This window comes from Grus americana, chromosome 5 (genome assembly GCF_028858705.1).
Source record: "Grus americana isolate bGruAme1 chromosome 5, bGruAme1.mat, whole genome shotgun sequence".
NCBI classification, from domain to species: Eukaryota; Metazoa; Chordata; class Aves; order Gruiformes; family Gruidae; genus Grus; species Grus americana.
This window is the reverse complement of record NC_072856.1, coordinates 2,682,915-2,708,406: the sequence shown is the minus strand read 5'-3', so window position 1 is coordinate 2,708,406 and position 25,492 is coordinate 2,682,915. Positions and strand designations below refer to the sequence as shown.

The window sequence follows — 25,492 nt, the reverse complement described above, 5'->3', positions numbered from 1 at the left end:
TTCTGCTGATGTAAATTGTTTTATACTCACTGACATTTGGAATAGAATAGTGCACCAGCAAACTCAGGCAACGTGTAAAACTTGGCATGTCTGCAACATGGATAGCTTAGAAAGGACTGACATGGCCGGATGCACGGGCGCTGATGGACAAGCCCAGAATTACTTTTAGAACATTCTACAGACCAACAAGATCAACAATAGGCAAACACAATTTATATATGTTTTTTAAATAGGGCAGCTGGAAGAGGAGAAAGATCAGCCCACCAAAGACACAGATAATCAGCTACACAAGGAAGCTGGATCCAACTTTTTTGCCTATTCTTAGGTATTAGATCATGCTAACTCTCCTACAATAAATAAATGCTGTATGCACACGATAACCAAAAAGAGATAGAACGAGGGCAGTCAATGGTGTCTATTCCTAGCTTTAAAGCTAGACCACTATCCTGGCCAAGTCAATTAACCTAGGGTAGACTAGTCCACCCAGCTGTAAAATGCGACTATAATATTGACCTCAATTTGTGTTCTATGAGGAGCAGACAAATACTCCCTAAGATAAGTATCACTGAGGGCGCATTCTTGCCTTGACACACCGTTAAAAATAAGACAAAAGCTTTATATTCCACTTGGGAAAAAGCGAAGAAGGGAGAAAGAAATTTCATTTACCTTTGGATGGCCCTTCTGAAGTTGCAGTATCCCAAACAATCCCAGCAAACATGCTCTGCAGCTCTGGGACATGATCTCACACTGCAGAGTGCGCCCAAGCTCAGCCAGCCTGACATAAGCAATGGGAAAAAACCCAGAGCAGAAACAGAGCGGAGAGAGGGAGTGCCACGCATCTGCTCACTCTTCATGGTCCAAAAACGCATTGTGTGACCTCTGACACCATACAGACTATGATCTCTGAGAAACTCTAAAAATCTTAGTGCCCAGCAGAGACACTTTTTTGAAGCAACAAAGACAGATGTGCTCTCTGATGACACAGACAAGCTCTTTGCCTTCAGGCTGTCAGGTGTAGCCTTACTCAGTAAAGCAGCTTGTTCTCACCTCAGGGTCTAATTCGTTGTCCAAAGTATTGCACAAGTGGCACTCTATTTGCAAAACACTTTCTCAGGTGGCCTATTGGACACGAAACAGCAGATGGCTTACTGTCCATGCAGCAAATAGGGTCATTTTGGCGTTCCAAGTGGGTCATGGCTTGGTCGCACAGCAAGCAGCTGCATTTGTTGTGGAAATGTTTCAGATGTTTTGCTTAAGGTACCTGAGTGCTTTCTCTCTAATTCTGCCTCCTCTCCTTCTGCTTCAATGCCTTCGCCTGGAGGTAAGTATCAGAACCAGATATAACCAACCCACGAACTTCCCAGAGTTTCAGTCTATTGGTATCTCAAATCATCCACATGCTGGAGGCCACACCACAAAGCTCCTCTATCTGTCAAGCTCTAGAGAGACAACTACATCGACTCCATTCCTGCAGGACTCTACAGCTTACCCACCTCAGTTCTCCAGTTGCCAAGGTGTTTAGCATGGATAAGGCACACAGTTTATATGAGTTTAAACTGGCTCTGTTCATTGGGGTGCCTTGCATACCTAACTGCAAGTGTGTATGTTTTCATACCTTGTATAGTTTGCTGCAGGGTATGTTCAGAAGCTCGGCTGTGTTTTTTAAAGCCCTTTATGGCATATGACACCCTCAATTAGGCATGGTTTCAGGACCTGAATTCTATGCTTGCCTTCATGTTGAAGTGAAGTACAGTAAAGACCTCCCAGACCCTAAAGTGTTATGGTTCTCATAGCACTTTGCATCGCATAGTGACACACAGAAAGCTCACAGGCAAAAGAAAGCCGAGCAAGACAGATAGCAGATTGTCAGGTCTCTAGGTGTACTGAACAACTGCAGTTCCTTCCAACGTGGCTCACAGATCTTCCCAAGATCAGGTTTTACCAAGTCTGCAGCTCTAACAGCCTCTCTTTGCTAAATTTCAGTTTGGTATTTAATACCAATAGATTTATACAGCAGCCTAGAAACTGAAGCACAGGCAAATGCAGAATAGGTCAGCGTTATTGTCCTTGTTTGTGACTGAGATTTTTTTCAGTAGAAAACAAACTGGGATTGCAGTACACATAACAAGTATATTCCAGAGAGAGAGCATAAATAAATACACAAAAGAGCAATGCCGAGTTTGCAGCTGATTTAGCACAGCTCAGGAAAGAATAAAAAAAACTTGGCTGCACAGCTTTGCCAAGTCACATTAGGTGAATCAGTGCCCTCATCTATCATGCCATGAGTCTGGCATCTCACATGCATCCTCAACCGTCTCTCCTCTTAAGCTAGGAAAGAGTAAACTATCTCCTGTATAAAGGGCTGCTAGCAGTATTTATCCCACTGGTTATGCTAAATAATATTCACAGAGGTCAAAAACACATAGAAATACATCTTGGAACAAATGAAAGGTAGGGTTGAATGTTCATTTCTGGTATACAGAGCAGTATTCATTTTATTTCCAGGTTTCATAAACTTTTCAAAGCCAATTGTTTAAACCGATAGTCCTCAGGTTCTGGTTTTTTCCCTCTAATGTCAGTTTTTGCTCCATTTTAATATACCCTCTTTAATTTCCTTTACAGCTAAGTACTGGTCAGAAAAAAAATGGCAGAAATTTCCCTTACACCAGCTGTTATAGGATCTAGTGCGGATTTTAAAATAGAATAGACTTGCAGCCTGCATTCCAAAAAAACTCCGGTGAACCATGTGAAGAGCATTGTTTGGGAGCAATTGGAGAGATGACTGCATTCCTGATTTAACTCGTTTATTATCCTCAGTGTACAAAACAAGTAGCTGTAGTAACATCATTATACTGAGAGTACTGCAAAGAACACAACACAAAACAGAAAGCTTAATCTACATTTCTGATACAAGCTGTTTAGCAGCTTCAGCTGTACAACTGTGGGAACTAGAGGTACAACTTTACGGAACCTGGCCCCACGAAAACTCATTTTTTGCACAGTGTGCAAACATGAAATGCAAAATAAACCACCCTGCACTAGGTACAGCATTTGATAAAGATTAGTGAGCCCAAAAAACAGAGCTAGCAATTATTCAGCTTCGCTTAATTCGTCTTGGTTCTTCACATGTGTACATCAGTTCCCTCTCTCTGATGCTACAGTTCCGCTCACAGATTGTTTTTTTGAAAGGATTTTGGGGAAGGATCGGAAAAACAGAAAGACAATCTTTTTGACTTTGTAAAATAGTTGAGCTCCCACAAGACTGAGACCTCAGAGGGGTCAGTCTAGTACGAACTACAATAAAGTACAGAAAGAGGGTTCAGCAACCAAGAGGATGAATACAAGTGACCATGGGAGGGGAGGTAGCTACACAGACCAGCCACGTGAAAGATATTACGGCAGAACAGGCAGCTTAAGAGTGACAACTTTATATTTTTCTCCTTATTTGAAGTTTCTCTTAACCTAAAGTAACTTATCAAAACTGAAATTATAGAGGTTGCCTCTGTCCAGTATGTTATTCTGCATCCTGGCCTGAAAATTCAGAGCCTTAAAACTGTTGTCCCATCAGTTTTTCAGCTCTCCTTCAAGGATACTCTTTAGCAAAGCATGCTTTTTATCAGTCTTTCGGCTCTTCTTCAAAGATATAGTCATCAGCAAAGCAAGTAGTACATTTAACCCTAAATTAAACAGTGTCTAAGCACTAACCCAAACACATTTCTGTCCCTGTAAAGTGGAAAATTCTACTTTTGGATATCAAAAGGAGACAGTTCAATCTACTGTTATCTCAAAAGGTCTTCTCACTCCTCACTAGCCATGAAGCCATCAACCACAGCTCCAATGGTGGTGAACGCAGCTACAAGAAGCCTTTAGGGCTGCTGAAATCAGCTGGCAGGCTTGGTGCAGGCCAACGTAGGTCTGCATGAGGTGGGGTTGACTTGCAGCATCGGAAAAGCATGGACTGAAGACAGTGCAATCTGAGCGCCATAAGGAAGCATCTCAATTAAAAAAAACAGGCTACCCAGCATGGAGCAGAGGAAAAAGCACCATAATCCCCACATGTGCAGAAGAGGATAGGAAGAAGAGAGGGGTAACTTTTGCAGGTTTTTGGAATGAATGTTAAGAATTAATTATTTATATGTTACCATGATTTCATACCAACTTGAGATGCTGGGGCTGAGTACAGCAAAGCCCAAGGTGGGAAGAACAAACCACATTATTTACAAAGCTGCAGAAATGTTCTACTTTCCCTGCTTACCAGTCCAACAAGCACCTTGCTTTTTTGTTTTGTTAACATGGCCTCCATCCCAGGCATCAACACCTCACTGCGCTACAAAACTTCCCCAACCACGGGCTGCTTTTGGCAAGGGTCAGAACAGAGCCATCACCTAATGTCCAGCAGGCTAAAAGACATCCAAAGAGTAAGCTAGCATAAATACTGGGTAGACTTAATCAGAAACTACAGCTTCCCATTTAGGTAAGATTTCTGAAATAAATACACAATTGGATACACATTTCAAACTGAGGAAAACTAACTAAAGTCCGGAAAGGCCTGTGTCTCCCTGCAAGACGCAACTGCAAGGCAGCCAGCTATCCATCTGCCTTCGAGCTGAGGAGCAGGAGAGCAGGAACTGCCCGACCTGTCAAGGAACTCAACCTGTGGGCAGGGCTCTAAGGGCTCCTCAGCTCTCCGCTGCCACCAGCCTGTCAGGCAGACTGCCAATGAGCTGGGCAGGAAGGAAACCAAGGAGGTTTCTAACAGAAAAAACATCCCACTGGAAAATTTCTGACCCACTCTAATAATGGGCCTACTTTCAGAGTCAGTTATGATGCTGGCAGAAGGCAGGGAGACCCACTGCATTTTCTGTTTAGTTATTGGCTTCCTATATACGTTTCTTTCTATACCAGACACACAGCATCAACTGAAGTAATCCTTAAGAAGGATGTTTATAAATCCCTTCAAACCTCCCCACAGCAAAGGACACTGCTTTTGCCGAGAATGATGACAATTGTTAATTGGCGCTATTCAGAAGGTAACATTTTCTTTGGTAAGGTCTTTACTGCTTTAGGCAACCACATGTACTTTTGGCAGCGTCTCTAGACAAGCCTTGTTGGCAGCACACAGTATATGCCTCGCTCGGAAAGACTGCGTGAAAAAACAGCTCACTTTCCAGTTCCAATTCCAAGGCTTCGTAAACTTGGCAAGGCTGACAACATAATCTGGCCTGACTGCAGGAATAACTGATGCCTGATAGGTAGCATCGTGCGAAGCTGCCTGAGCTGCCCATGCGCATGCGGTTACTCCACAAAAGGAGACCTTCTTAGCCTAACTCCCTGACTACTAACAGTTGACCAACCTACATACCGTTCGTTGTTCAGGGTCATTCTTGGAGGATCAAGGTTGGGGTTCTCCATGGACTCCATTTGAGGACAGCGTAGGAAGTAGTAGAGGGTGTGGAGAGCATCAGGGGACCATGAGATGGGCTGCTGCTGCCGGGTTTGCCGAACAGGGCTCATTCCTGGGCGGATGGTGTTCAAGCACTGCATGTGGTGCATTGCTCGTGATACCAAATCACCTGCACAAAGAGAAAGAATGCAAAAGCATCTCTTTACTATTTATCCACAGTCCTCTTAAGTACACTTTTTCAACTAAATAAAATCTCTCGCAGCTAAGAGAAATGTCTTTAGTGTGCACACATTCTTTTTCCTCCACAAAGGCATAAGCTCTCCTGAAGCTGCCGCTTTTCAGGTTGTTACATGGGAAATTTAACTTTCTTTCAAATGACAAGTTATTAGTTAGAAAGCATAGAATGAAACTTCTCTCAGTCATCATACATTCAGAACAAGAGCTTTACAGTGATTTTTCCATCCTCTTTTATTGCTGGTTTTCTCCTCTTTCCAACCATGTATACCAGTTTATTGCCTGCCTACAAAAACTACTGATATCTTTGTAAAATGTCCACTGCCCGACCTGGGAGCATAGCTCTCACAAGACAAAGCCAGTAACACCAGTACAAATACTTTACTTTCATCACCGGCATCACCATTTTATAAGATTGTTCCCATTTCTTTCAGCTGGGTTATGACGTTCTATCCTCCTACCCAGGCACTTGTGAGAAATTAATGCTGTTATATTCAATACAGAAATCCCTTCTTTTAGGGGTCTGTTGCTTTCATTCTCACTCAAGCTGCAGGTTTCTCCAGAATAACAAGACTTGACTGTCTTATTAAAAAGCCAATCTTTATCATGCTGACTGTCACAAGGCGTGCCAGAAATTTGCCCCTGAGCCTCGTAAGAAGCTCAATCCAGGAGCTTTCTGGGCTGCTCAGTCCTTTTGGTCTTTGAACTCAAGCCAACCCGCCTCTCTGTCAGAATACTGGTGGACTTGAGGAGGCATAGAAGGCAACCTGTATTACACACTTTCTACTCAGAAAGGATTTTAAGACTGCAGATTTTTTAAAAGTTCACAGAGCATTGACCCCAAGACAGCAGCTATGCAGTCACATAAAGCTGGTCTTTGTGTAATAAGCTTGCTTTGGGCACACCCTGTTTACTCTCCTTTTATTGTGGTGCATTACAAACTCTCAAGAGCTTTACAATAAAGGCTTCAGAGACTACATCTTTGAGTAGTGTGACTACCATACCAGTGAGCTGAATGATTACTATAGATTACTATACATAGCTAGGATCTATTTTTTCCTTAGGAGAATCCTCTGTTGCTTTATGTTTTACAGTCCCCTAAAACTCTCACAGGAAATGTTACTCTATTGTGTCCTACAGTTACAATACTGGGAAAGGATGGAACTGAAATAATCACCTCGTCGCAAAGCTGGTTCCTGAGAAAGCTCCCTGAACTTAACTGTGCCACATATGAATTGGTCACACCTCCCTCTGAAATCCTTAGGAAGTTATTATTTGTTCATTTATATCTAAAAGCAATACACTGAATTTGCCAAAAAACCCCTCCAACTGAACCCATGGGGTTCTAGTGTTACACAGGTTAGGGAGAAAACCCCCCTCAAGCTACTGGATGCCTAAACATGACAACATCATTAGTGGTTCAGCTTGATGGAGTATTAAAAATCTCAGTTTGCAATGTAAAGCTGTGCCGCTTGTTTGTTGCACAGTACGTTCAGGTTAAGGACCCACTTCAGAACGGAAAAACCTTCTAACATCTCTGCCTTTCCACTTCAGTAGCTCCTGACTCTCCAGGATCTAAACGTTTTACGAGAGTATCATGAGTCCTCTAGTGTTGGTACTAACACAGAAGTCTGTGCAGTTATAGCAGAAATGCATCTGGAATTCAAATTTTCAGCTCAGAATAACGTTCCTTCTCCTTTGCACACTCACTCTCTTTATTTTTCTGGCAATGTGCAGCAACATTTAAAAAAAAAAAAAGTAGGCAACTGTATCAGGAGATCTATTCACTAGATGTAATGACCAAGTTGGCCAAAGCAGGGACGGGGGAAGAGAGAGAGGAAGCTGTATTCAATCTCAGGCCCATGCTACAAATGTTCTCTTGTGTTCCAGGATAAATAGAGGTGTGTTAAAGGAATGTGAAAACCTCAAATTAAGGCAGGTTGCAAAATAAATGGTGAAACCCACAAACTCCTTGCTGGCCCTAACATTCATTAGCATTCAGATGGTGAAGACTAAGAAAGTGATGCCAGCAGAAATGTTGCAAGGGAAAACTAGACCGGGAAAACACAAATCATTTTTGTTTACTTTAAAAGGGTTTTGTGAGTAGTCTAGGAATGGAACATTTCATTTGGTTAGCATTAAAAAAAGAAGGTTTTGAACAAGTTTTTGCTACCAAAGTGCTCTCAGATTTTTTTTCTCTCTACTTTTTGTTTTTTAAGTAACCAAAAAGCTTTTCCTTGAATATCCTGCACCCTTGACATTTCCACTGCACAAACACTAACAAAGAGAACCCTCTTCGCCATCTGAGGGAGGTGCCGCTGCTGTGTTCCACAAATGTACAAGAAAGTCTCCAGAGGCATCTAGGCAAAAGCCTCCATCTTCTGTCGGCACTAACACCACTAACTACCAAAAGACTTGAAAAGCCACATCTTCTACAACTCCAAGGTGAATTACATATAAAGCAGCCTAATGAAACAACCTGATTTTCATAAACAGCACCATGAGACAATTAAACGTTACACAATATTAGCCAAATACTGCTCACGCTGTCAACAATGGCAACGCTCCCACTGACCTCAATAGCGGAGGGACTGGCTCTCCTGCTTCGCTGAAAGAAACCCACATTCAATTACATCCGAAACTTACTCAGTTCAGAGATGCTTCCGACACAAGTTGCCAACAGAGACTGCTCTAAAGTTCGGAGTTCCAGCTGGGCGTAAGCATCAGCCCGTCCATCGCTGCACACAGAGCCGTCGTTGTACGGGCTAAAGTAGGCAGGCAGGGACAGCACACCTGGGGACGAGAGCGAAGAACAGTCCTGTTACAAGTGACGTTACAGGGGCAGAAAAGCAAGTCTCTCGACCGACAGGGAACTTGAATGCGTTTGCACCTTTCTTGGGGGATTTGAGGACTTTTGAACAGTTCAAATAAAAATCAAACAGCGCTGTAAATATCATTGGAATGGTTGAAACAGTGAAACTAGGCTCTAGGGAGTAAGGCTGGATGTTTCTGCAATCTTCAAAAACTAGAAACAAATTGTAGTTGAGATAAAACTACATGAAAAGCTTTAGTGAAGTCTTTAGTATTGTTTATACAACAATTTGTCTGCATACACACAGCTTGCTTTTGAACAGCTGTATGCAGATTGCTAGATATAAGGGCCTGATTTTTAGAGATGTGGAAGATAACCTCAAGTCCACCTAAGGTAAACGGTAGCTGCAGTCTTTGCAACTCTGAAAACAAAACCATGGGCTATGCCAATTCTTTGAACCTGCATGCAGTTTCAAACGCGCAGACTGTGGTTTCTACATGTGTGAACCTTTGGATATGCCAGACTACGCCCACAAGCTTTGAGGTTGATTATATTTTCATCTCCATAAATGACCCCTCTACAAGAGAAAGATTAGAGAGATAATTACATTGCACACATGCATTCACCACACGCACTCCTTCTATTTTATCTTCTTGCACACGTGAGCATTAACACACAGTAACTGAACAGAACAATAGATCTGCAAGCAGGTTTGTGTAGTTGCTATTGGGACCCCAGCCCACACTGCACATAACCCTACAACTCATTTGCAGTGTTGGCAAATTAGAGACATTTAGGTGAATTGCCTAGGAATAGCAAAGACTGAGGGTGCTACAAAAAAGGTCTCTAAAAGGGGCAGTCATTCACCTCCCCCCCATCATCTTTTTCACCCGTTATCTTTGGTCAAGCATGGGAGATCTGCAGCCACAATGCAAGTCAGTGCAACAGAGAGATAAAAAAAAAAAAAAATTGCCTTCCCTGCTTTCCTCCCAGAAATCCATTAGTTGAACAGTTTGTCTACAAATTAGCGAGCTGAATTTTGTCGCCCTTTAGCCGCGTGATTGCTCTGCGTGGCACAGAAGGAAGGGTGGGAATGGGATCTCTAGAGTCGACATGAGGTGGGGAGCACGGACACGTGACTGAGGTTGGGGTGGGAGAGTGGACCTGATGGAACACGGCCAGACACTTCATCCACAGCGCAGGAGGACTCTTAAATGCCTTTTCAGTCCACTCAGCCAGTGTTCCTGTACCCTTGTTGCTACAATAGTTTCAGTTGTGTTCAGCTGCTACCGTATTTTTAATTATGGATCTATTCTGCAATTCCAGTAGCATACCTGAGCCCAAATTTTCCATCATTTCAGACAAAAACACTTACAGCCACAACTGCCTGCGTTCTTACCCTGCTGCATCCTGTATTTTTGATTTTTCACCTTTGATCCATGCATAGCCATACCACTATATTTCAGCTTAGACCCACGTTTCCTTCCCACCCTCACCTTCTGACCCCGGTTCAATCTTAGATGTGGAGATACTTTACTCCTATTGCAGTGACCTCCTGTCACGTAGGTGTCGTGTATTCTTGTCAAACACAACCCTGCCAGCTGAACGGCAGCGCATTGTGCAAGAGCTTTGTTTCTTTGTCTTGATGTTTTCTTTTGAAATTTTATGCCGAATTGATCTCTCCTAACCCTTTTCACATCCTCTTTGCATCCTGCTTGGTGGTAAAGCCAAAGGCTGCATCAAAAACTTCCTGGATGTTTTGAGGATAAGGGAATGATTTATCCTGTTGTGCTTCTTCACTGTACATGACTTAGTTAATGGGGAAAACTCTGCCAATGCCCTCTGTAACCTGAATAATTAGGAAGTTGAAGCTTTAAGAGCTAACAGAAGCGATGCATGCAAACTAGAAAAAGCTTGCTTTAAATGCACTGCAGCCTCCTATACAGAGCCTGAGCCACTTCCTTTTCCATGTTAAAGCTATGAAAGGATGTTTTAAGACATATGGATTGAATTTATGGCAGAGGGAGAATGAAAATAGACTGATTTGTCAAAAGTTTCAAATAGAGGCATATAATTCTACAGAGGCGAAAACAGAAACTGGCAGTTACATTACTAAGCCAGGGAGAGGGGAAAAAAAAAGGAGCACATTTTCTCTGCCAGCCAATTTCAGTTGGTTCTGTTTTCTAACAGGGAATTAAAAATAAAGATTTGTAGCATGATTTAAGTTGGCTCACAAATGAAACAACATTTTCTCAGTTTTTCAGTTAACAGCTTGCCAGGTGCTGTGGGTAAGAGGAAACAGGGATGATTTATTTACTTTTGGAAAAATTACTCATACAAGATAGTTGTGGACAAGATTTATGTTCTCATCTGCCTTGGTACAGCTGAGGAATATCCCCAACATACCAGAGAGAAATAAGGAAGTTACCGAGACTGTGGCCACGTGCCAAAGCCCAATGATGCCACTGGGGATTTTCCCTGGGATGGCGACGGTGCATGAATCAGGCCCTTGTTACATAAGATTTCACAAAGGCTCCTCACGTCTGGCAGGTCTCGATAGGTACGAGCAGGCCTGGGAATGAGAACACGCACCTCTCGACACTGCTTCGGAGAGAGACTGAGAGCAGTGACCGAATGGGCAACAAAGTACAAACGTACCCCACAACTACTACGTCTTGCAGCACACTAATCAGGATTTCCTCTCCAATACGTTTTCAGTAACTGCACGGAGTTGGAAAAGCATCATCTTTGCACCTCAGACCAGAAATTCAGGCACGAGGACATCTGCAGCCAAGCTTTGCCCACTGGTATTATAATTAGGAACAGGACTTAATCTTTAATACCAATTAAAAAAACGTGGTTTGATAACAGAGACAACTGCATTGTCATGACTGCTTGTACCCCAAATGGTGGTACCGGCTCTCCTCCCACCCAAATCAAGACATTTACAGTCAAAGGTGTTATAACGGTATAAACCATAGGGGCAATTTTATTTCTAGCTGGCATTCACATTTCTGTATTTTTATATTTGTGGCAACACTGGTTTTAATCACGGCTAGCTAAATAAGCAAAACTGTAATTGAAATAAATCAATTCATGTCAAAACACTCTCTGTTTGAAATCATGTTAAAACTGCCGATTTATTTCATGACGTTCAAGAACGTGTTTTCCCCACAAAACAACAATGTGAAACAGCACGTAATTACTGTGCAGGAATGAACCATTTAGGCATGCACACCACTGTTCTTACGATATTTTCTCTGATGTGGGCTATGTTGTGTTTCCTACACATCCCTGGCATTCTGGTCACAATTTATTTTTTTTTTTTATTAACCAAGATTTTAAGTATGGGATCCAAGCCCAGGTGAAGTTAGTGAGAGTCTATTAATTTGAGCATGGCTTAGATCAAACCTCAAGGGCACAAGGATCTAAGAAGTCACCTCTCTAGAATGGCATGAGGCAACACCCTGTAGCAGCCCGATTGAAAGCACGTTTGTAGCACTGCGATTAAGGCACAGCTGGCTAACAATTTGTTTCTGATATTTCCATAGCCTTTGAAATAGCAGCTGGAAATAAAGGCGTATTTATTCTACCTCAGTTAATATACAAAACCTGTTCACAGGCTTCTGCTGCCAATGATCTTAAAAGGCAGTCACGACTGGGTGAAATTCCAGTTAGGCAGTTCCTTAAACTCAAATTTTTTTGTTTGCCTAAAGATTTTGAAATTGTTGTCTGTAATTTTATGCTATTTAATAGCAACTGAAAATGTTTCCACAGTCGGAGCTAGGTCCAGGGAAAAGTCTGTTCACACTCTTGGACATCTTTTCTACTTTAAGAGGTGCAGCAGTTCTGCCGAGAGCTTTGGCTATAACGTGGTTGCTCCCTCGAGCAGGGCTGTGCAAAACTCCACGCAGTTTCCCCAAGCTGGGCAATCGGTCCAGTCCTCAAGCAAGGCAATTTCTGTAAGGAGCCCTGGGTCCATCTCTGAATGTCCTGTCATAATTTAGAGGCTGGCATCAAGTTCTGCTCTTTTGATATCAAGATACAAACAAATGCAGACTTTTACCTGAATTTTATTTTAAGATTTGAATGTTTAAAAACCTTATTTCAAATAATTTTTAAAGTATCCGTGTTATCTTCACACTTCATGCTGTTTGCATGTTGCATTCATGAAAAAGGACTAGCCATCATTTTTACCTTGCTGTAATGATTTTCTCTGTGCTTTCTCCATTTTAATCTAAATTCTTCATGTTGGGGGACAACTTCCTAGTGATTAACTCATCAGTCATTCGATGACTTTCAAACACTTACATGATGTCTGGAGGTTAAGATGGGGCTACTCACAAGTGGGAAAGGGCCAAAGAGACTTGTCTGGAAAGCACTCAAATTCTGGTGTCTGGGATTCCTCATGGAAATTGCCCAGGGTATCAACTCCCTTATTTCAGAAATGCACTGGCTTTATTCATGACAGGTTAGGCAAAGAATCAGGAGTATAATTAGGACAGAGGTATACACCATAAACTACTGACACAGGGGAAAAAATAGTAAAGTCTGAGAGACAATAAAATGTGTATTGATTTCTCCCTTTGGCCAGAATAAAAACAGGTTCTACGGGCAAGGATTCTCTCTGTGTATTGTGCTTGCACTGCACCTAAAACAGCGGCAATCATTACTGAACACCATCATAATACAAATTATTTGGCAAAACCAACCAGAAATTAAAGCCCTCGGAAAATTCAGGATCATGTTTATACGTTAGAAATTGTTCTAAAAGCCCATAATACTGCAAAAAGCCACATATGTGAAATCAGAACTGCTGTGAATATGCTAGAAAAATGTATTAGGAACCCAAGTAAGAAAAAGCGGTCTTGGTCTCCAGCATCAGTGTACTTTTGCAATGTTTGGCTTGCGATAAATTCTGTAAGAAACATTCTGCGAGGTGAGAACGATAGCTGATCCCAGTGAGCTGAGCTGTGACTTGGAAGGCCAAAATTTTGAAGGCTGCTGGTGATGACCTGACTACGCTGCAGTGAACAGCCAAATCCCACCAATTTCAATGGACCCGGTAAAAACCTCACCCAATTGCAATTGCAGTTCCCACACTGGAATTTGGCCGTGACATCGGGATAGCTGACACCTTGCACAAAGTCCTGTAATTCTTCATGGCAAGGAGCATTCAAGGCTCTCCTTGGTTTTTGTTTCCCATTCTACCAAGCAACATAATGCCACGCAGTTCCCTCTTGCCAATCAATTCAGAGGACAGACCACCACCTAGAATTAATTCCAATTCCTGGAGCTCTATTTTCTTCTTGCCAAACTACCACTGCTAGAAAAGCTCACCTCTCCTCTATTTTATAAAATGAGACAGAATCATTTTGACAGAATATAAACAAACGCTCCCCACCCCACAAAAAAAACAGGCAACAAAAGTGTTCCTGATATAACTCACTCAAATCTAAACACATCAGGCTCTATAATCAACTACAGTCATGCTATAGATTGTGAGAAAGACTTGTGATCAAGAAACAATGCATATAATTGCTAACATATAGAAAAATAATGTGGCTTCTGCTATAAAGCAGGCAGGCATCTCTTTCAGTTTGTCTCTGTCAGCAGTAAGAAAAATCAAACACAGTTGCTTGTATCTGCATCCACATTAAACAGTAATACTATAATTGAAACCAGGAGGAAAAGCAGAAGAGGGAGAAGCTTCAAGCAGAGACAGAAGATCCTTGAGTTTTCTGCAAGTGCTCAACTGGATCTCTCCATCAAAGAGCTGCTGTCCTAATTAGACACTCCTGGACAGACCTGTGATTCACACAGCCCTCACGTGGGCTCCCTGGTCTTGCTGTAACTACTCATAGAGACAACATCCCCTTCAAATTAACAAGATGCAGATGGCCTGGACTCCAGGAACGTTATCAGAGATGTGCTGTCTTAAAGCGTGCAGTCCGGTCATTCATGTAGCTCAATGTCAAGAGGCATTGCTTGACTAGAAGTATCAAAATACCTCAAAATAGAGTTTTAAAGCACTCTCAAAGTTCACTAGTCCTTTTCTGGGGTCCAAGTCACTGCAGCAACTCGGGCTCCAGAAGCAGCGGAGCTCACAGCTTCTGCAGCGCAACGTGACCTGTACCACCACCCTTCTGTAGGCATTGCCACAGAAAGAGCAGAAGGTTACTTGACAGTCACCACAAATACATAAACGCCTCCTTACTCCTAGGGAACTAACTGTGCCCTGTCTTCATCCCGCACTTGGAAGTGTTCAACATACTTTGCCTCACTTTTGCTATGAAAATGGTGGAATTGTGCTGGAACTCGGAGAGGAGAAGGTAGGAAGTATCTATAAGAACTATTATATTTGAATCCGGCTGTGATATACAGGATTGCGAATGATTATAAATGTAGAAGAAAGGCCTTGGTTTAGTACCAAGTCAGTATTTATTAAGTCATTAATCCCACTTCCATATCCCTGTGGTCTTCTGGACAACCACTAACCTGGCTTGGCCCCAAGTACTTAATTGAACATAAGCTCAAGGGAACATATCCTTGGCTTATGTTTTAATGACTGCCAAAAAACATAGCAAATTTTATCTTTAGCAGCAGCAGCATACTTTGCAGGATAAAAGGTATCAGTGCTTTTATGAGATGGTGATTGTCCTCATTTCCATTTCTTACATGGAAAAGCAGAGACAGAAGGAGAAGCAGCAACTACTAAGCTCATGCATCAGAACCAGCTCTTTACAAAGTCCAAATCTCCCAGTTCAGAGTCTCCGTGCCATGAGACCTTGCCTGTATGAAACTGGCCAACACGGAGTCATTGCTCTCTCAACTTCGATCCAGAGATTTGAAATAAATGGCAAGATTGTGAGGCTTTAGTCTAGGTTTGTAGAATGACGCTACCTATTTTATGTGTCATAATAAAAGACCTTTGAGAATATGATCTGTAAATATAAACTGTAAATGCTTTCTAGTACGATGACTACAACTACTTTTGAAAAGGAGCACACATACTAGCATGTCAACAAGTATATCCCTAAAACTAGGCTGATCCATCACAATTTTGCATGTGGCTTTTCCAGACACTGGATCTTCTACACAGGGTCTGAGGAAAGGTGAAGACCCACACTAGACTGTAATCTTAGGCTGAAAGATAAGACTACCTATGTTTCTAGGACTCATATTTTCAGGATCCAGTAAGGCGCATTAAAGAGAAAACTCCATACCAGGCTATAAATATCAGTGAAAAAACAGACAGAAAGTTTTATGGGGCGTGGTATAAATAGATTATGAACACTGCAAAAAAAATACAAAATCAGAATCCTGTGCCAAAAAACGACTGTGGTCCAACAGGCATTAACTTAGTGTTAACTAGTTCTGTAACGCCCAACCAGTTTACTCAATCTCACTTATCTGGAAAATGGGGATATTGCTTCATTCCTGTTAAGGGTAGTCTGACAGAAGCAGCATTCTTGCTTCATTTCTTAGTCTCATCTTACTCCTTCATGCTACTCAACATCTCAGCAGTGTCCCCATTTCCTGCATGTGTCAATAGTACATTTTTTGTCCCTTAGCAACAGTCCATCTTTGATTTACATAGCCCTTTTACCTTCAGCCATCCCAAAGCTCTCAGACACAGCTGCTTCTGAGATGAAAGGAGACAATATTGTGACCATGTACAATAATTCCACCCCAATGCAGCTTATGGTACATGAAGAGAAGCTTTACCCAGCTGAGAGGGTTAAGGCAAAATGGATTTAAGCCTTGTAGATATTCTAATGTGGATACAATATTGGGACAGTTATTCTGACAAATATAGCAAAAATACCGTAAGAAATCATAAAGAAGAAACAATATATATACACACACAAGAAAAAAAAATATGAAATCTAAAAATGCACCCTTATTTAAAAAAAAAAAAAAAAAAGACAGAGGTACAACAGGTAAGCAATGACAACTCTAGAAACACTGAATCCTTTAGTAGCATTACTGTGGAGATAAGAAAGCTTAGGGAGAAACGGTTTATATCACTTTCTCCATTCCTTTGGAATTCTTTAGAAGTCTCCAATTTAGATGCTTTCACAGTCAACCCAGCTTCATTTGAAGTACCAGTGGGACTGCGGCATAAGCCTAACAAAACTGCAGGCACCAGTTAGAGCCCTCATACCCTCTACAATACCCTCTTCTGATCCAGCCCTTATTGTTCACTGTCCTTCCTCAAATATGGTCTTTGACTCATGCCCAGTTCTCCAGATGTGGTCTGACTAAGCTCTTTGTACATGCCATAATGACCTCTCTTTACTTGCTTTCAATTCTTCTATTTATACATCCCATGATCTGTATGCTTGCCAAACACAAAGAAGATAGTAAATTTATATCCTCTGTCACTCCCAGTTCCTTTTCTTAGTGAACATCGAGATGGAGAAGCTGACCAGGGCCGTACTCCAGAATAATTCCATGTAATCTCTTCTCAGCTATCCCAGAGTAATCTTTTGAAAGAGCTTACTCTACATGACCCTGCCCATAAACTTCTTTATACAGGTGAGCCCTTGGCCTGATAAAATCCACCCTCGTTAGACTCTCTGGGCTGTAGTAAACAAGCCATTAAAATAAAATTTTAGAAACGGCGGTCACTTAATAATAAACATCAAGACTGCAATTACATCCATTAATGACTTAAAATATCAGAGCATTGCAAAAGCTGTTTATTCTATGCTTATTTTAAAAAAGCCATGAGGAAATAGGAACTCAACAACTAGTAACCAAAGTACTGCTCCTAAAGGACGGGTCTGGCTTTTTACATGACTAGGATTGTCAGCAACACTGGCCCTCTGATGCACAGCTACACAGTTTTCATTTTGTCAGGGTGAAATACGCACCTGTCACTCAATATAGAATTGAAATTTTATCTAAGTGAAACACAGCACAGTCCTGAGACCATAAAGTCTGACCTCAAAAGAGCAAGGTTTGGAGTCTTGCTAGGATGATCACATGCATACCATGCCTGCAGACGAAAATGATTCAGGTTTTGAGTCACCAGCCAGACAACACAAACCTTTGGGTGGGTGTATCCTGGGTAGTTCACAAGAAAAAAAAACAGTATATTGTAGATTTGATACCTGGAGTTTAACCTCCAATATTGCTGTCAGCATAGCTACAGTAAATTGCTCACACCAGCATTTACGTACATGAGTAGTTCATGAAATCACCAGCTTTATCATTCTTACCCCAAAACTGCTTGGACCCCAATATTGGCTTTAGTGAGCGCAAGTTTTTGGGACAAGTATAAACACAAACCTCCACCATACAGATAACAATGTTTGTGTCTGACGTGCACCATTAGACAGGGTTTACTCTCTAGGAGTATTTTGACAGAGCTAAAGACCAGCAATAATTCTATCTCAGAACAGAAGCTGCTCCTCTTTTAATTTTTATTTCCTCAAACGAACACTTGGAAGTATTTGGCATTCCCCCCCCCCCCCCAGATACAGCAAATCATTTTCTTACTAATGATAGCATTTTGCAACTTTCTGTTTCCTTGCATCAAAGCATCCTGGAGAGCTTTTCAACAATGACCAATTTGTTTAAAGACTCAGAAGTGGAGTTGAGGAATTCCACTTATTCACCAACTGCTGAATTTTGCCCTCTAGTTTTGCAACACCTTAGCCTATTTCTCACATCATGTGTGGTACTAAAGGACCATCTCACACCATCTACATTCATGCTTAGCTTTCTTCCATGATGCATGCCACTTGCTCTGGCTTCTAGCACCTATTTTACTCTCTACTTCAGCATCTGCATTCTTCTTCCTTATCCTTCCCCATCACCTACTCATCATCATCATGCTTGTACTCTTTCCAGGATTCAGCCTTTCAAGTTACAAGCAAGAGTAGATACAGTATCTATTTTTGAATGTACCCTTTAGGGGTAGGAACACCATCAGAATTTGGCAATATTTGTAAAGCAGAAAAAACCAAACAGCTCCACTGCAAGGCTCTGGCCTGTCTCTCTCAATGCCAAACGCATTTCAAAGTCTAAGTCTCTTGGTTGTAGCCATTTATAGTTTGTATAAAAAGGCATAACTTGTACACTTCCATTAGAGCCCTAAATATAACTGCCCCAAGCAAGTATTCGCTTTTCAAACAGTACCTCTTTGAATCTGGTTTTCAAAAGAATGCTGTTGCCACTATATTATTTATAGACATTTACATTAAGATCTAAATACTTAGTCAGGAAACCACTCAGAGTAATGGATCCCCAGCATTGTTTTATAACTCTAAATAGCTCGGAAGAAAAACTAGGTTGCTTATATTTTTATTCTAGAACAGCATCTTTTTTGCATAAGCATAAAAAGCAGCAGTGTTTACAGTGCTCAGAGTGGATTGGCATGGTTCTTTGAAGAATCTGGAAACACTACCACACACACGTTTCAGTTTTTAACATGGCATCTGTGTAGAGGATGAAAATTAGAATCTCAATCTTGTGGTTTTATTTTTCTTTTAAACAGGGAAAATACATTTTGGTATCTTTATTACACCCATGCACTATATCTGTAATGGATTCAACCAAAGTGATTTTGCCAGTGTGCAAAAAGCTTCTTAAAGCTTTCTTGCACACGAGTTTCCACTTACAGCATTTCATAGCACACAACTATTTTCCTGACACTTGGATTATAATTATTTGTAGAGGTGACTTCCTTCAGGTGAGATGATGAAAAAAATGGGGAAAAATGCCTTATGGCAGAAATAAAAAGGAAAGCATTTTTTAGAGCAAGATAGGTTCTGGTTGCTTTACAAACTGTGCAAACACAGGGACAATACTGTCTGCTCACCCTGAGCTACACATGTGCCAGAACAGCTTTGGCAAGAGCACTGCCAGCACTCGAAATACCAAAGTAGTTGTTCTCACGGACAATAAGCAAAAATAATGTCGTGATTTTGTGCCCACCATTTCTACCAGAGAAAGAACCAAAATAATTTTCTTCTTGCCCACGTCAAAGTCAGAGGCTATTCAAACAGCAGGACCATGGCAACCTGCTTACTAAGGAAGATGACCTGAGGAAGGAAGGAAACTGACTGCAAACAAAAAAGCAGGCAGCTATTTACCATTTTGCAATCCTCTCTCCCTTTTCAGTTAGCACCCATTTCTAGCAATCAACAAGCCTGCTCCTAAATGTGAATATATTCCTATGGCAGCATCTCACACGCTGGTGATGAAGATTAAGATTAGAGGGAATCTTCCTATAATTCTTAGGAAAATAGTGGAAAACTAGCTCTCAGAGGAAGATCCTTTCATTGACAAAAAATAACATAGCTGGAAAAACTTTTTTTTTTTTTTAAATTATCATAGCATTAGCTCTGCCTATAAAACTTCTGTAGTCATTAGGCTATAAGATAAAATTAATATGTTTCATTTTGTTGGTTCCCTGCTGAACCCAGACTATGTTGCTCTACATTGCGATTTGCTCTCTGACGGTAACGTGCAGCACCTCCACTGCTGCGTAGCAGAGATGCACAGCATGGAAGTACTTGAAATGCAAAGGTCCATACCACAGAAATAATCCCATACCACATAAGTAATCACTTTTCAGATCCAGCTGTTTGTATGCAACCACTATATCCCAGTAACATTAATAGCTTTGACTATCGCCAAGAAAAAATGTCTTAGAAGGCTTTTTAAATTTGTCCTGGAGGAAAGCAGAAGCTAGAACCATGGCAGATACAGATTTGGGGAGGCTCAACTATCTAAGAATACTTTTTCCTCAAACAGCACTCCGTTCCTTTCACTAAATTATTGAAGCAACAGTTCGAATAAGAGACTGTTCTGTTAAAACAGGACAAGCTGGGAAAAGCTAAAACTAGACGGCACTGCAGTTTCATTTAGGGAATTTCAAAATGCAAATAGGAGTAAAGATTGGAACAGGAGATAGGACATATCACTCGGATCTGAAACCCAGGTGCTCCACAGCAGAGACTTATTTGGAGTTGAAATTTTGCTTTAGACACATCTTTTTCCACCAAAGAAATACAACAGTAATAGGGAAGGGAAAGGAGTACACGGGAGGCTCATAGAGGCTGGAAATAGATACGCATGGAAGAAGGAAGGTGGGAAAGGAACAGGGAAAAAAAACCCAAAAATTTCCTGATGAAGGAATTAGTGAAAGAATGGGAGAATGCTGGAAAACAGTTCAATAAGTAAGAGCCGCTTCTGCTTTCTTATCTTGGAAATGTTTTATTTTTCCTAAAAATTTTCAGGGTCTTGAGGAACTTATAACGCCCTATATCCTTTAACCCCCGACATCATTTGTCTCCCTTCCCCTCACCTCATTCCCTGAAAAGTGACACAATAGACAAAGGGCGATCCAGCAGAGCTGGACGTGCCTCCTCATAATACCGATGGAACCTGATACCCACTGTAGCTATCTGGGCAAAGCCATTCTGTTTCCACAGGTACCTTTGCGGGCTAATTTCAAGATCACCATAACAAGATACAAAGCTAAAGGAATCATTTTTCAATACTGTGCTTTGAAACCTGAAGATACCTGGGTTTTGTTTTGGGTTTGCTGTTTTAGAGTTCTTCGGGCAGAATTATCAGACAAACACAAACAGAAAAATGCTAGTCTCCTACCTACCTTTTTCCTTCAAGATCCTCTTCACCTTCCTGCCCTATTCTTACTAATAAATCACTGATTTACCGTTACGGCCCTGCAGGCCTGACCACAGCTTCTTCATCTCAGTAGGAGCCAAATGATGATTGAGATGCCAATATATTAGCCTGGCCTGATTCAAAGGAGGATAAGGAACAAAGCATTTGTGCAGAGCAAAGATAAATGAATATAAATCAAGTGCTGAGCCATTTTCTGTGATGGATTAGCACCTTTCTTTGACCTAATAATGTCAAGGGGTCTCCAGGCTGACAGCAACTAATGTGGAAATCTCCGTGCTGTGTAAAGCCAGTAGGAATCTTGATCTCCTGCTGCAGTATTACCCTATTTGTGTTTTGCTGGGTGTCTCACTCAGGTGTAAGCAATCCCTCTCCTTCATCTCACCTTGAGGAATGTCACTACAGCATCCACCAAGCTCTCTCTAGACAGAGATTTCTTCCACTGCCTCTTCGAGTTTCTCCCTATAATCCCATTTTTACCAGTAAAGCAGCAGGCCATGGACAGTACTTACCTAGCCAAGGAGTGGGCAGAAAAGCTTTCTCAGTACCTGGGGATGTTACCAGAGTATAAAACTATACAAAGCCAGCAGCAAAAAAAGCAGATTTTTATTTGGATCAAATAGCAACTGCAGTTTTACCAAAAACAGAAGATAGCCAAAGAATTGGTATGCACAGAGAAAACTTCAGCGGGCATCAAGCCCAAACCTCTCAGATTTGGCCATATGCAGTAGCTAGAGGTATATTATATAGTGTTTAAAAATCCATTGTGTCACTGACAGGTGGCAAAAGCTGCAGCTTTTGAGAGCTGGAAATACATCAAAGACCTACAGCTACTGCAGCCTCTACTATTCTCATTTCCCAGATGCAAAAGAGTTGTCTATTACTTGTCCAACATTGTCAAAAAAAAAGGGAAGAGAGCAATGTTTCTCCTGTGTTTGTGTTTGCAATGTGAGCCTCTGTGTTATGTCTTAGATGAGGTGCCTGGACATTCGAGTCAGTAAAAACAAGCTTTTTATCCCTCGGCAGTTCTGACAGCCAGCTCAGGATCTGCAGTGCCCACAAAAGGCATGGGACACTCAAATCACAGCTACCCCACAGGTGACTGACACTCATCTAACCTGTTGTTTTTGTCTGGAGACTGAATCACCTTTCACCCTCTCTATAGACCTGACCTGATGAAAAATCGTCATCGTAACATGCTTCAGGCCAGATTGTACCCATACATCTCCACATTACCCGGTCCAGGCAGACTGACACAGATAAGAGGTAGTATCTCAAAGAGACCCGGGGCATTAAAAATGAGCTGAAGGCTTGGTTCTCATTACCACCTACATTGTTTTCAACTTCCACTGAACTACCTCCAATATCAGAGCAGCTGTGCTCCTGCCTCTCTGCTTTGACCCCGAGCTTCATGTTCAAGGCCTCTGTTTTTGTCAGAATTGGCATTTGTGCAGTTATATCATAAGATGCTTCAGGAAACAGAGGGATCTCTCTCTTTTTTTTTTTTTTTTTTTTGTTATCCCTCTCTCTCTCTCTCTCCATAGGCTTAGCTTTAGTCACATCAATTCCTTGCCTCAGCATAAGCACTGTATAAACACATAAATGCAAGTGCAGGTATAAAAGGAGCAGTGGGAACATGTTTGGGGGCAAAAGGGATAGATGAGACTGCAGTAACTCCAATCTAGTTTAGTTTAAGCTGTCAAAAGTCATAACCTTATATTGTCACCAGGCCTTATAGAAATAATAGAAACTGCTGAAATACTGAAAATCATAAATTGAGTCCTTAAATTTATCTCTTCTGCTTTTAGAGAAAATAGTAAAATTAGTAGAAAACTTATCCACAGTTTTGGCATTCTGAGACAAATTGCATTTGCCAAGTGCAAGAAGTTGTTTATAAGAAAAGAAACAGAGAACTGGAAATGGTTCCAGAAAATTTATTATGATCCACCTGATTGTAGCCAAAAATATTACATCAGCCTAGATAGCCTGAGAACTGGAACAGTATCACTCTCAAATTAGCAAGTTGCTTGGTACAACAGGCAGGGAGAAATGGTTTTGCAGGAGGTCTGGGTTCTCTCCCTAGCTCTGCTAGGGACCACGGGCAAGTCCATGTCTCTGCATCTAAACTTACTACCTGTAACCAGAAATAAAGACATTTCTTCTTTTTACTCCTCAGGTTAGTTTTATGTTTATTTGTTTTCTGTTTGTTTGCCTTTGCTTTTGGGGTTTTTTTTGGAGGGAGAGCAGCGTTTGTTTGTTTGTTCGTTTTTAAAACATCTTAAGATTCTTCAAACAGTGAGTATCTCTTACACTTCCAGAATTTGCAGATGAAAGCTTTCTTGGTTTGTGCTTAAAGATGGATGAATGCAAGGTAGCTTCAGTCCAAAAGCCATAGAACTATTGGTGCTGATGACAAGTCAGACTTAAGTATAGCACCAGTGTGCCATGGAATTCTGTGTGTGGTGCTGTGTTTAAAAAAGGAAAACACACCACATGCATAAAGGTCAGTTGATGCTTAAATATTTTAAAGATCACAATTAGAGAACACTTTTTCAATATTTAGACAATTTCACTGCAAAACAAAATATTGTGCTGATCTGGTTACAATATGACAGCTTGTCTAATAATGTTCTTTTCCTCCACCAACGCAATCAAAGCATGCATGTTCCCGACTTCAGCTGGAGGGTGATTTCTCTCATTTAGCACAACTGATAAATTACCTATTTTATGAGAGTCTAAGAAGCCAAGACTCATAAACTCTCTGATGGAGCTGGCATGACATCATTAATTCTGAAGCAGTGTTACGGATGCCTTTTATCTTGAAGTATCTAAAAGAACTTTCTTATACATTAAACAAGGTAATTCAAAGGCAGTGTTTCCTGGAAAAAGGAAACACAGCCACTGCTGGGGTGAAAGGAAAACAAAAATCAGTAGCTGCCCACACACAGCACTGCTGTCCTACCAATTAAGAAAGGAAAACTACTCTCCCGCAGACATAGAAAACGTTTGGCTGTTATTACGAACTAATCTGGGGAATGCCAAGAAGTCAGGGATGGACTAGTACGTTTAGCAAGCCCAAAGCACTGTCCAGTGCTGTGGCTCATTAAAGCCCTGGCCTGTTCTGGATCGCTCCCTCTCTCCTTCTGCACAAAAATGGTCACAGAGAGGTGGGAAGCATAGAGGAGTCTGTGCTCATTGCCACAGTACTTGTGCATCTACTGACCAGACAGGAGGCTTGGCTGCCACAGGTAGTCCGATACCACCACCAAAGTGCGCTGACGATGCTCTGAGGGTCTTACTGTTGGCCTACAAAGCTTAGAAGAGAGTGATCATTTCAGACCCTCTTCAGCTAGGCAGATGTTCCTATTGTGTCCTCAGGGGCTGACACACTATCTGAAGCCTATTCTTGTACCATCATTCTCAAATGAAAGTCAAAACTTTCACGTAATTGTGCAGACAAGTGAGCTTTCATGCTTGTGACTCAGGCTGGCCATGCCTGCTGAGGAGACGAATGCTACAGAATTGGATATAACCCACAGGCTACTTTTTCCCAACTGTGAACCATTAATTTATTTCCTAACCTGGGACTTTGCATACCACATTCTCAGAGGTACAACTGTTCAAGCTCACATCGCTTGTTTTCTGAAAGCTGAAATTTTAATGAAACGTCCTGATACGGTTTAACATGGACAATGTATTTCCAACTGCTTTAACTCACTTGTGACACATGTAGTTTAAAATTTTCTTCATTTCCTGGCCTAAACTGTTGTGTGAAGTTGCTGCTGTGTACTTTTAACAGCTGTCATATTCAGCCCTGAAGGCTGCTGTTACAGGGCACTTAGGGAAAATGTGATCTCTGAGCGCCCTTGACATTACTCAACACAGATGTGTTGACTAACTGGTCATCTCAAAACGTGTTGCAATTCTGGGTAAATGCTGCAGAAGTACAAACATTACTGTTACATCACAGAAAAAGAAAAAAACTTCTGCAATTGAGGAAAAGGTAGGAAATTCTCTGCTCACACATGCAAGCTTTTGTTCCCTGGTATAATCCAAACGTCAGGACGTGGGAACACAGGCTTCCATGAAACTTGTTGACACTCTCTGTACAAGATTTTTTTCTTTAAGATTTCTTTCTGCCTATATACAAATCCTATCTGGTAACGTGTTACCTCTTTGTAAAGATGATCTTTACGAAAAATGTAAAAGTGATTTTTCTGAAAGGCTTTTTCTACCTTCTCCACCTCTCCCCACCCCATACAGACTGGAGCATTCTGATGAAAGACGACCTGAAATGAGGTTCAGCTTCTGAATATTCAGTTCTTACAATGGTGAATCCTCTTAAACAGCTCCAGTAATCTCCCATTAATCTCCCACCA

At 41.4% G+C, this 25,492-nt stretch overlaps 1 protein-coding gene across 8 annotated transcripts in view; it reads right to left on the bottom strand.

Annotated features, from left to right (window-relative positions):
- Positions 1-25,492, bottom strand: part of ABTB2 (ankyrin repeat and BTB domain containing 2) — a 152,631-nt gene that overhangs the window by 41,582 nt on the left and 85,557 nt on the right. For all 8 annotated transcript variants that reach the window (XM_054828690.1, XM_054828689.1, XM_054828685.1 and 5 more), the window contains 2 exons: positions 8,285-8,431; positions 5,363-5,573 (listed from right to left, as the gene is read on the bottom strand). In XM_054828690.1, coding sequence (XP_054684665.1) covers positions 5,363-5,573; positions 8,285-8,431 — 358 coding nt within the window. The remainder of the gene's footprint in view (positions 1-5,362; positions 5,574-8,284; positions 8,432-25,492) is intronic.